Raw genomic sequence first — 12596 nt, 5'->3', positions numbered from 1 at the left:
AGTTCTTCTTTGCAAACAGGAGGAAGAGCTTTAATGATTTCTTGGCGAAGCTCTGGTTTTATGCAGTCGGAGTTCTATCACTGATACAGCCTGTTGTATTATGGGTAGACTTGGATGCTTTTCAAAGCCGTTCTGTGAACACAGTGGACCATGTAGAGAAGACCTTTTGTTCCTTGTAGGTACTGAAGGAGTGAGTCTAAGGAAATTGTTAGAGACTTTCTAAACTGTTTCATGGTGTATTTGAGGTTCTCTACATACAGAATCAAAGCCTGGTGATGAAGTGTTACGACTTACACCCACCAAACTCTGGAAGTTTTGCAGTTAGGCCCCAGGAGGGCTTTGAGCTCTTTCTCCTCTGTACATTTGACACTGGGTAACTGAGATGCAGTTCCAGTACTGGGCAGAGTGACATGCAGGAAAAGAAAGGGTCTTAATTACAATATTTAAACTTTTCCAGGAATTTAAAATATTCCTAAGTACATAATTGAACTGTTACTTAGTTCACTTGAAAAATGAAGTCCATTTTGTCAGGCCATTATAAAGTCTTCACATTTCATACTTTTTTAAGAGAATAATTGTGAGCCCTATATTTATACAGAGTAAACTAGGGTTGATGTAATATTCAAATCAGAATACTTCCATTTTCTGTGGGACTCAAATCAAATAAAGACTATTTTCTTTCTGTATTATTGGTAGGATTTTGGGATTATCAGAATAGGCTTTGTACCTGTTTGTATTACGTAGATAAAGCTGAAAAAATAACCATGAAAAGTTGTGTTCTAGCAGAAGTAGTTAGATAATAATGGTGCTAACCTTTCAGATTAGTGGGACGGACAGGACAGGGCCTTTTGTTATTGCTTGTTTTTTGAGATAGGGTTTCTCTGTATAGTGCTGGCTCAGAACAGGTTGGCCTTGAGCTCAGATACCCTCCTGCCTCTGCCTCCGGAGTCCTGGGATTAAAGGTGCAAGCTACCATACCTGGCCCTGAGAAAGGACAGATTTTTTTTCTAAAGTGTTTATTTATTTACCTTGTGTGTTTGAATATTTTGTTCACATGCACATACCTGCACCATGTATGCCTGTAGGATCCCCAGAAACAGGCTGTAGACGATTGTGGGTGTACCACAGTATATGCCAGCATGGAGGTGCTAGGAATCAGCCCAGGTCCTATGTAAGAACAGTAAGTGCTCTGAATTACCTAGCCATCTCTCCAGCCTCAGAGCAGACTTGTAAATGATTGTGCTGCTTAATATGTTTTGTTAAACAAAATATTAAAATATTAATATTTAAACTTAAAATATTTTTCTGTTCCTGGCTTATACTATATACTAAACAAGGGTCAGATATACATATGAATGTACATATAAATCTTTAGGCTTACATGTAATAAAGAAGTGATATACATACAAAAGAGAATATGGGTGCATATTTAATTTCCAAGTAGTTCACACTTTATAGCATGATATATTATAAAAAGAAAAGGTAGTCGGTTCTGTTGCAGCAGAGATAAGTCACAGGCTGAGGAAGGATAAACACAAAGCCATAATAATAGCTCTTTGGACCCAGAGGATAAAGTTACATATAGGAGAAGTGCTTTGTAGCCCTCCCAGGCTTTGCCTCCTACCTGAGTTGGCAAAGGTTGCTGGAGCCACAGATGTCCCAGCACCCTGCCTGTTGCCTCTTGTCGCCACATGGTAGAGCAGATGAAGCTCCATATTTTTTTTTCTTAAAGATTTATTTATTATATGTGAGTACACTCTAGCTGTTTTCAGACACACCATAAGAGGGCACCAGATCTCATTGCGGATGGTTGTGAACCACCACGTGGTTGCTGGGATTTGAACTCAAGATCTTCAGAAGAGCAGTCAGTGCTCTTAACCGCTGAGCCATCTCTCCAGCCCTGAAGCTTAAGTGTGTAAGCAATAAGACCCAGGCTCACCTAAGATCTCACCAGGGCCACATTGCGGCACATTGCAGCTGCTGCACGAGCATCATAGGATATAGAAGTACATCCAGCACACCATTCGTTCATTCATGGAACGGGAGTGGTGCTTACCCAGGGCTGTGGGTACTGTTTGATATGCTACACACAGCAGAAGTGAAGATCCTACCATAGCAGTGGGCTGTGAGGGAAGAGAGGAGAAGAGACAATAAATAAGAATTATTCTCTGAAACAGCTGCAGAATAGCCGTGGTATGAAGTCCTACCCATCCTTTTGAGAAAGGGTCTCACTATGTAGTCCAGGCTGACCTAGACTTCATGATCCTCCTGCCTCCGCCTCCAGAGTGTTGGAGTTACATGTGCTACGATCCTAGAGCAATCTTAATCCTCTTAATTGCAATGCTTGGTTTATATGGGACATGAAATTGAGCGATACCCAGCTGGCATGGAGCTCACTCTACAGCCCAAGATGATCTGGGCTTTTAGCCTCTCAGGGGCTGGGATTCCAGGTGTGAGTCGGCATGCCTGGTTTCTGGTCTGTCCTCACTGTCTGTTACAGGGGCTCCATGGGTGGGATCTGTTGCATTCCCCCTTTCTCTTTCTCCTTTGCCTGCTCACTAACTTGTAAATATGCACTCACATAAGAACTGGCATAAGATAGGGACCCAGAATGGGGAGCTGCTGTCTGTATTACATCCCTAATGGTGTTTTAGGTTTTGTTTCTGTTTTTGCCTTTTTGTGGGGAGTGGGAGTGGGGGGAGACTGAGGCAAGACACACATAAAATTATACATTGCCATTTTGAGACCAGCTAAGACACCCTACTAAGTTTGAGATCAACCTAGACTATGTAAAGAGAACTGCCTCAAAAAAATGTCTCAAAAAACAAAACAGAAAGCCCTCATGTATTAATAACCGGAGGAATGTACACTGTTATACCTATTTTGAAAAACTTTACAAGTTAACATTGCCATATGACCCAGGGGTTTTGTTAACCATAAGTCAAAGAGGAATGAAAACATCAATTTAAGACTCACACATGAATGTTGATAGCAAAAAATTTCATTATTCCTGTTTAACCAAAAAAAAAAAAAAAAAAAGCCAAATTCAATAAACTGATGAGATGAAGAAAATGGGTTAATCTGTCCAATAGAATGTCAACTCAGCTATGACATGGATAAACTGGAACACATCATACTAAACAGCATGCAAGCCATCGAATCTCTTATCTTAGGATTGTACTTGTGTGAAAAGACAAACTAGGTAACCGTGTAGACAGGAGCTTGACATGGGAATAGATGACTTGTCTGCTCAGGAGTGTAATTTCTTCAGGGTTTTTGTTTGTTTTATTTTTAAAGACTTAAAAAAATGTTGTGTGTGTGTGTGTGTGTGTGTGTGTGTGTGTGTGTGTGTGTGTAAGCACTTAACTGCTGTGTCTGTGCACTACGTGTATGCCTGGTGCCCATAGAGGCCAGAAAAAGAGCAATGGATTCCCTGGAATTGAAGTTGAAAGCAGCCGGGATCTATTATGTGGGTGCCGGGAATTGAACCTCACCTTCTGGAAGAGAAAGCGGCATTCTTAACTGCTGAGACATCTCTCCAGCCCCCAGGACAGATTTCCTTGGAGAAAATGAAATGCTTTAAAATTAGTGGATAGTTACATAAACCTATAATTACACTAGTTATACTACTATTCATTGTCAAATGCATGAAGTGTATTAGAATGTGAGCTACATTTCTATAAAGATACTTTAAAATCTTTATGCAAATATGGCGAGTCCTTTTTCTTAGCTTTCGTTGACTCAGCCCAAACCAAACAACAGATCAGGAGACTCGTGTGCTTCGTACCTTAATTTGTATGTGTCATTTTCGAATTCTCCACTGTGTAGGTTTTCTATATTTAATATTTTACTATAATATTTAATATTTTATTCAGTTCCCCTCCTTGCTGTTGAAAATAGCATTTCATTGAACAGTTTCATGCATCAAGATGGATCAGGTGGTAAAGCCGGCAAGCTGAGCTCAGTCCTTGGGACTCACTTGGTAGGCGATCATGACTCCCACCAACACACATGAGCACTGGTGTGCACGCTCACATGCTCACGCTCACGTGCTCACGGATGCGCTTGCATACACTCGTGATAAATGTAAACTAAAAAGGAAGATAATACACACTTCTTTGTATGATGATGCATTTTAAACTTTGTTACAAATTAGGACTGGTTGCAGTTGTGATAATTAATTTTAGAAGATATTTTACTGTTATATCTGAGAACATTTAGTTTTAGTTTGTGTTATTATAGGATACAGTTTAAAACTGAATTTAAGTTGTCCCTGGTAGCTCATGTTTGTAATCCCAGCTCTTAGCAGAATAAGGCTTTTTAAAAATTATATACTTTTTTTTGCTTAGATTTATTTATTTTATGTGTATGAATATTTTGCTTGCATGTGTGTCCGTATATCATGTGCATGCTAGGACTGGAGTTACAGATAGTTGTGAACCACTATGTGGGTGCTGGGAATTGAACCCAGGTCCTGTACAAGAACAGTGAGTGCTCTTATTCACCGATCCATCTCTCCACACCAGCAGGGTGAGGCCAACCTGAGTTACAGAGTGAGAGACCTTGCCTTAAAAACCAAACCAACCAAACAAAAAAGCCAAACCTTGAAAATACATAAAAATAAAATGGAAGATAGTAGAAGTGTACTCTTTTCTGGAATTTATCCTTAGTTCTCTGTCTTTATCTAAAGAAAAGGTAGATTCTTAATTATTTTTAAAAGAGTTGTTGTAATTTTTATGTATGTTAATACATCTTACAGAAAAAGCCACAAATGAGTACAACACCACAGAAGACTGGAGTCTGATCATGGACATCTGTGACAGGGTTGGAAGCACTCCCAGTGGGTAAGGAGCCTGCTTGGCCCATGTCTCCGAGAGAAAGGGGTTGACGTGCAGATTTTTATGGGAGCATTTCTTTCAATTTGTTCTGTAACTGCTTACTTAACTAGCTGTTTGGTTTAGGAGATAGACGTGGAGCGTTCCAGTAGGCTAGGTTTTATATTGATTGATTAAAGGCAGTGTTCATTGAAAATCTGGTCTGTGCACGGTGGAAGTGGTGCATGCCTTTAATCCCAGCACACAGGAGTTCCAGGACAGCTAGAGCTGTACAAAGAAACCATGTCTTGAATGCCCAGCTCCCAACCCCACCCCCAACAAAAGAAAATCTGATCTGTGTTTAGACAGATTAACTAAAGGCTTTATAGTGGGGATACATGTAAACCATGAACAAATACATTGGCTATTGGAGGAATTTCTCTGTGATGTAGGCTTTTATGAGAGCCTTTCTAAACACACTAGTTGACATAATGAAGAGTGAAAGTAGACAGTGAATGCTGTTGGTAGGACCCAGCTGCCTGGCTGTTCCCGGAGGGGGGTGTGCGCCGCGTGCTGCACCCTGCTCTCAGAGCTCATCACGGTATCGGGTATCGGTGAGCCTTTTATGATTGCCTGTTGTGCAGGATGAGGCTTTGCTGACAGAAAAGTCCGTCTTTCTGGAGAAAAAACATTTGTATAGTATAGTTCTCTGTGTTGACTAGCTTTTTGGTAAAGTGATTTTTCTCTTGATATTAGAATATGCAGTTTTATAACATCTGTGAATGATAGTATGAAAAACCACACAGACTTACCTAACAAAGATGTTTGCAGAATTTTGTTTTTAAAGCTTTTAGTTAGGAAATATATTGTATTTTTAACACTTGAATTGAAACTCTTACAAAATTCTTAACTTTCTCCCATTTTTTTTTTTTTTAGAGCAAAAGATTGCCTAAAAGCCATAATGAAAAGGGTAAACCATAAGGTCCCTCACGTTGCTCTGCAGGCATTGACCGTGAGTAAACGACATGTCAGATGACCCTGTTAAAATGCACTCATTCAGCGACTTAAGCCACAGAGCATTTTGATGTTTATATATCTGTTTTTATCTTAATTGCTAGCTTCTTGGAGCTTGTGTGGCAAACTGTGGAAAGATATTTCATTTAGAAGTATGTTCCCGTGATTTTGCAACGGAAGTACGTTCTGTGATAAAAAATAAGGTAAATTCTAAACTGAAAAGAAGTTTTTAAGTCATTGCACAATAAATGTACTGTGCATTAATTTAATTATGTATGATAAAGTTGCATTACCAATGAAACCACTTTTAAATAAGTTAAAACTTCTTGTCCTTGATTTTTTTTTTAATTATTACTTTTAATTAGATATTTTCTTCATTTACATTTCCAATGCTATCCCAAAGTCCCCCATACCTTCCCCCCCACTCCCCTACCCACCCACTCCCACTTCTTGGCCCTGGTGTTCCCCTGTACTGAGGCATATAAAGTTTGCAAGACCAATGGGCTTCTCTTTCCAGTGATGGCCGACTAGGCCATCTTCTGATACATATGCAGCTAGAGACACGAGTTCTGGGAGGTACTGGTTAGTTCATATTGTTGTTCCACCTACAGGGTTGCAGACCCCTTCAGTTCCTTGGATACTTTCTCTAGCTCCTCCATTGGGGGCCCTGTGTTCCATCCAATAGCTGACTGTGAGCATCCACTTCTGTGTTTGCTAGGCCCTGGCATAGTCTCACATGAGACAGCTATATCAGGGTCCTTTCAGCAAAATCTTGTTAGTGTATGCAATGGTGTCAGCGTTCAGAGGGTGATTATGGGATGGATCCCCGGGTATGGCAGTCTCTAGATGATCCATTCTTTCATCTCAGCTCCAAACTTTTTCTCTGTAACTCCTTCCATGGGTGTTTTGTTCCCAACTCTAAGAAGGGTCAAAGTGTCCACACTTTGGTCTTCGTTCTTTTTGAGTTTCATGTGTTTTGCAAATTGTATCTTGTATCTTGGGTATTCTAAGTTTCTGGGCTAATATCCACTTATCAGTAAGTACATATCATGTGAGTTCTTTTGTGATTGAGTTGCCTCACTCAGGATGATGCCCTCCAGGTCCATCCATTTGCCTATTGTCCTTGATTTTTGATTGTTATAGAATCCTGACTGTTTTCTTCCTGGTGTGTATATATATATATATATATATAATTGTGTGTGTATATATATATATAATTGTGTGTGTATATATATATATATATATATATAATTGTGTGTATATATATATATATATAATTGTGTGTGTATATATATATATATAATTGTGTGTGTATATGTATATATATAATTGTGTGTGTATATATATATATAATTGTGTGTGTATATATATATATATAATTGTGTGTGTATATATATATATAATTGTGTGTGTATATATATATATATATATAATTGTGTGTGTATATATATATATAATTGTGTGTGTATATATATATATATATAATTGTGTGTGTATATATATATATAATTGTGTGTGTATATATATATATATAATTGTGTGTGTATATATATATATATAATTGTGTGTGTATATATATATAATTATGTGTGTATATGTATATATATAATTGTGTGTGTATATGTATATATATAATTGTGTGTGTATATATATATATATAACTGTGTGTGTATATGTATATATATAACTGTGTGTGTATATATATATATATATAATTGTGTGTGTATATATATATATATAATTGTGTGTGTATATGTATATATATAACTGTGTGTGTATATGTATATATATAACTGTGTGTGTATATGTATATATATAATTGTGTGTGTATATATATATATATAATTGTGTGTGTATATGTATATATATAACTGTGTGTGTATATGTATATATATAACTGTGTGTGTATATGTATATATATAATTGTGTGTGTATATATATATATATAATTGTGTGTGTATATATATATATATATAATTGTGTGTGTATATGTATATATATAATTGTGTGTGTATATGTATATATATAATTGTGTGTGTATATGTATATATATAATTGTGTGTATATATATATATATATATAATTGTGTGTGTATATATATATATAATTGTGTGTGTATATGTATATATATAATTGTGTGTGTATATATATATATATAATTGTGTGTGTATATGTATATATATAATTGTGTGTATATATATATATAATTGTGTGTGTATATATATATATAATTGTGTGTGTATATGTATATATATGTGTGTGTATATATATATAATTGTGTGTGTATATGTATATATATAATTGTGTGTGTATATATATATATAATTGTGTGTGTGTATATATATATATAATTGTGTGTGTATATATATATATATATAATTGTGTGTATATATATATATAATTGTGTGTGTATATATATATATAATTGTGTGTGTGTGTATATATATAATTGTGTGTGTATATATATATATATAATTGTGTGTGTATATATATTATGGTAAGAACTCATCTTGGTTGAGGTCTGGTCATTGCTTTGACCATTTTATGTAGACTGCCTTGTTTATTTTTAACAACCACTCTTGAAGCTTGGCTTTGCCAAGGTCACACAGCGAGAAAGTGGCTTGGCTGATAGGGGTATCTGGCTGTCTATGACTTACTCGGGTCTAGGTGTCTGTGAGTCTTGACTCCAGACATTTCCATTTTTCTATATTGACTCCCACTAGACTTCGTGTTTCGAGGTCTTTATATTAGAGCAGCGTGGAGGCCCCTCTGTTTTCTTTGAAACACAAACTCTGAAGCAGCATTCTCATGCAGCTGTTGAAGTTGATGCGAAAATCCTAATCTCATGATGAGAATATTAAGAAAACAGAGCAAATAGCCATTGATATAAACTATTTCTAGTCATTTGAGCAATAAGTATTCTGGAAGGGTGATATTTATTTATTTATTTATTTACTTTATTTTTTCATGAAGCAGCTGTACCTGTCAATGTGAATAAGCTAAGCATGTGTCAGTTACTGGGCTACTCTGGAGATGCCTGCCCTGTGTCTCTCTTTAGCTTTTGGTGGTGATTCTCTGTTAATCAATTTAATTTGTTTTCATTTTTTGTGAGTGTATATATGTACATGCGCGCACACACACATGACACAGTGCGTGTGTGGAGGTCAGAGGACAGCTTGTGGGAGTCACCTTTTCTCGTAACTGTATGGTTCTGGGGGTCAAACTCGGGATGCCAGACTTGGCACCATGCCCTTTTATTTACTTTAACTCAGGATTTTGTTTGTTTTGTTTTGTTTTTGTTCCCTTTTCTTTACCACTTCCCTAAAAGGCTCATCCTAAAGTATGTGAAAAACTAAAATCTCTAATGGTGGAATGGTCAGAAGAATTCCAGAAGGACCCCCAATTTAGTCTGATATCTGCAACTATTAAGTCTATGAAAGAAGAAGGGGTTACTTTTCCTTCCGCAGGCTCCCAGGTGAGAGGTTTATTCAGACCATGGCTGAAGGTACTTATACAAGAGCTAGCAAGGGATAGGAGTTTTGTTTACTTGTACTCATGTGTGTGCGTGTGTTTGTGTACATGTGTGTGCAACCTTCTAATAAGTAATAAAGAGCAGCCTATCTGTCATTTCTGCTTGCCATTCTCAGAAATGAGTGTTAAAGGACTGTTGATGGCTCAGAGCTCTGCATACCTGTCCAAGGGCCATCAAACTGCAGAGGGTCTTGCTGTAGTGAGCAGCCAAGGACTTGAGGTGTACCCCAGGAGATGTGCTTTCTTTCTGTCTGAGCTCTGAGCCAGTAGCTTGTGAGTGCCTCTTCTGCATAAAAGACCTTCAGCAGCGGAGACTCAAGTTCTGTTCATTCTGTAAAAATTGCATTTCTTTCTTTATGCCAAGTTCTATGTCAGATACTTAGATTTATGTAAAATATTAGTCAGCGTGTACCTTTCATGTGTTTATGTTTTCTTGAAAACTGTTGTTTAGTGTTAGTATTTCAGAACAGCTACTTAAATGATCATGAAGAACCTCACTTTTTAAATGGAGTTGAGTTAGCAGTATTTTTTAATTAGCATCTACATATAATTATACAGCTTGTGCTTCCTTTGAAAGAATAGTTGTGCTCATTTTATTCATACGCTTACAGACTGTCGCGGCTGCTGCCAAAAACGGGACATCATTGAACAAAAACAAAGAAGATGAGGACATAGCTAAAGGTAAGTGGCCAAGCATCATTTGGTGCTGCTGAAAATAGTCTCACCAGGAGGTTTTACTGAAAGAATAATTAGAAGACCCACGAGTAGGCTTTTAATTCTACCTCGGATCTAAAAGCTGTAGGGTCTTAAAAGTCAGGAAAAGCAAAGACCTGACATAAGATGAACCTAATTCATTTGATTTTTTAGTAATATATATTTAATGTTCTACCTTTGGGGAGATTACATTTCACCTTTTCATAATGCCAAAGTTATGACTCAAGCACAGAAGTATGTTCATAATGTCCTATATGGAAAGCTACCCATATTATAATGTCACAATCTGTTTGCTATAAAAATAATTGCTGTATATTACAGACTGTGATGGTAATAAGGGATGAGCAAAAATGTTATTTTAAAAATGTCATGTGTCCCCGTCCCCGCCTGGATTTAACCATTTAGTTTTTGTTTGGACAGGCTTACTGGCATGTACCTCAGGTCCCAACACAGTGAGAGGCTGAGATAGGGGTGAGAGGTGGTCTCAGCTACTCAGGGAGCTCCAGGCTACTCGAGACCCTGTCTCGGAACACAAGGAAACACATGCTTGACTTATCCTTAAATAGAATATTGTTATCTAATGTTTTTTAAAAAGCTTTTAGATGTTAAAATTAATTCTGTTATCTTTACATTTTAATTTTCCCGACTAGCTATTGAGTTATCGTTGCAAGAGCAGAAGCAGCAGTACACGGAGACAAAGGCTTTGTACCCACCCGCAGAGAGTCAGCTCAATAACAAGGCTGCACGGAGAGTCAGAGCTTTATACGACTTTGAAGCTGTTGAGGACAACGAGCTCACCTTTAAACATGGTGAGCTCATTACTGTTTTGGATGACAGGTATGCTTTACCCTTTTTGTGTATCTGTGTGTCATCGTCTGAAGATACAAAGTATGCTCAGATGAGGATAAGGAGTACGCATGCTTTTGACTTTTTGTCGGATAATACCATATTCTTTTACTGTTTTCTTGAAGATTAGACTAGGCAGTGAGACCCTTGGTCAAAGCAGTCCAAAGCCATGCTTGGGTCCTCCACAAATACTACTACACAATTCCCTCACAGTTCCTGTATCATTTACAGTTCGAAGAAACAAACTAGATTGATCTGTTTTGAGCCTAACTCTGTCTTTATTCTTTTTTTGGTTTGTTTATTTTTAGAGACAAGGCCTTTAAGGCCTTCTGTCTTAGTTTCCCAAATGCTGAGATTTCTGTATGAACTTTATCCCTACTTTTAAAAGAAGTGGATATGGTCTGTTGAGTTGGCTCAGTGGATCAGAACTCTTGCCTTTTAAGTCTGAGGACCTCCCGGTTCAGTCCTTGGAACCCACATGCTGGCAGGAGAGCACTGTCTCGTGCAACTTGTCCTCTGCCCTACAAAGACACACACACACACACACACACACACACACAGATAAATGAATGTAATACTTTTTTTAAGTTGATCAAACTTTGCAACAGTTGGACCAGACAGCTTGTTGCTATGACAAAGGTGGCGCATGTACCCGCTTTCCTATACTAGTGAAGTGAAGGTAAGTAGTTTTAATGTATTAGGTACATTTATTTATTTGTGTATACACATGCATGTATGAATGTGTACCCACATAACCACTGTGTGACGTGGAAGTCAGAGGACAATGTGCAAGAGTCAGCCTTGTACCATGTGGGTTCTGGAGGTCACACTCAAACTGTTAGGCTTCACCTTAACCAGCCGAGCCATCTTGCTGGCCCCAGTCTAGCCTATTTTTAAGTGGCTACATACATATGGTTTTGCTTTGCTGCTGTATTTATAGAGACAATGTTATGTAATAGACTATTTATAATAAAAAAATGAATGAGGACATAGTTCTGGTTTTGTGAAACTTAAGTAGGAGAGTTAAAATGACTGTGTAGACAGTGACATGCAAGGCAGAGCTTGATGATACCATGAGAGCGGCTGTCTCGGGCCCTGGAGAACCAGTTCACACTTGGCATAGACATGTGGTCTGGGAGGCTTGGCCCGGGGCTGCTTCATTTCTGATGAATCTTGATGGAGTGGTTTTTGTTCCATGCTAATGACTGAATTCAGGCCTTGTACATTCAGGGCAGTGCTTTGACTCTGAGTTATGTCCCTAACCCCTTGAGTTGACTTTGAAAAAAAAATTGTAAGAAACTGAAAGGATTCTAAGCACTGAACAGAAGGGTTGATTAAAAAGTGAGAAAGAGGCTTTAAGGAAATGACTGAGTTCGTTGCTTCTTTGCCTGTGGTAGCCATAGTTTTCTTATGGGATGTTCTTACCCATCAAGGGCATTGCTTTCCTTTTGCCACTGTCATTCCAGCAGTCATCGGGGAGCTGTTCTGGTTAGAGCTTATAGCTGAAGAGAAAGGCTCAAGTTTTCCTTGGTTCTGAGACCTAAACGCATTTATTAATGGGGAGGGCGGGCACACATGTGTGATGGCTGGAGGACAACTTGCAGTTCTTCCCTTCCACCATTGGGCCCTGGGGTCAAACTCAGGTCGTCAGACTTGGGAAGTGGTTTTAACTGAGTT

At 37.9% G+C, this 12596-nt stretch overlaps 1 protein-coding gene across 2 annotated transcripts in view; it reads left to right on the top strand.

The window, feature by feature from the left end:
- The window catches only part of Stam2 (signal transducing adaptor molecule (SH3 domain and ITAM motif) 2), a 49944-nt gene that overhangs the window by 16422 nt on the left and 20926 nt on the right, over window positions 1–12596 (top strand). The window contains exons 1-7 of one of the 2 annotated variants that reach the window (XM_006498198.4): window positions 3896–3982; window positions 4760–4844; window positions 5751–5826; window positions 5933–6031; window positions 9157–9303; window positions 9971–10040; window positions 10724–10910. In XM_006498198.4, the coding sequence (XP_006498261.1) occupies window positions 4807–4844; window positions 5751–5826; window positions 5933–6031; window positions 9157–9303; window positions 9971–10040; window positions 10724–10910 (617 nt within the window). In that variant the 5' untranslated portion in view covers window positions 3896–3982; window positions 4760–4806. Of the gene's footprint in view, window positions 1–3895; window positions 3983–4759; window positions 4845–5750; window positions 5827–5932; window positions 6032–9156; window positions 9304–9970; window positions 10041–10723; window positions 10911–12596 lie in introns of those variants that run through there. The other variant, NM_019667.2, reaches the window with a different exon arrangement.

Source organism: Mus musculus, chromosome 2 (genome assembly GCF_000001635.26).
Source record: "Mus musculus strain C57BL/6J chromosome 2, GRCm38.p6 C57BL/6J".
Classification (NCBI taxonomy): Eukaryota; Metazoa; Chordata; class Mammalia; order Rodentia; family Muridae; genus Mus; species Mus musculus.
The sequence above is the reverse complement of the archived record's forward strand: the minus strand, read 5'-3'. Positions and strand labels throughout refer to the sequence as shown.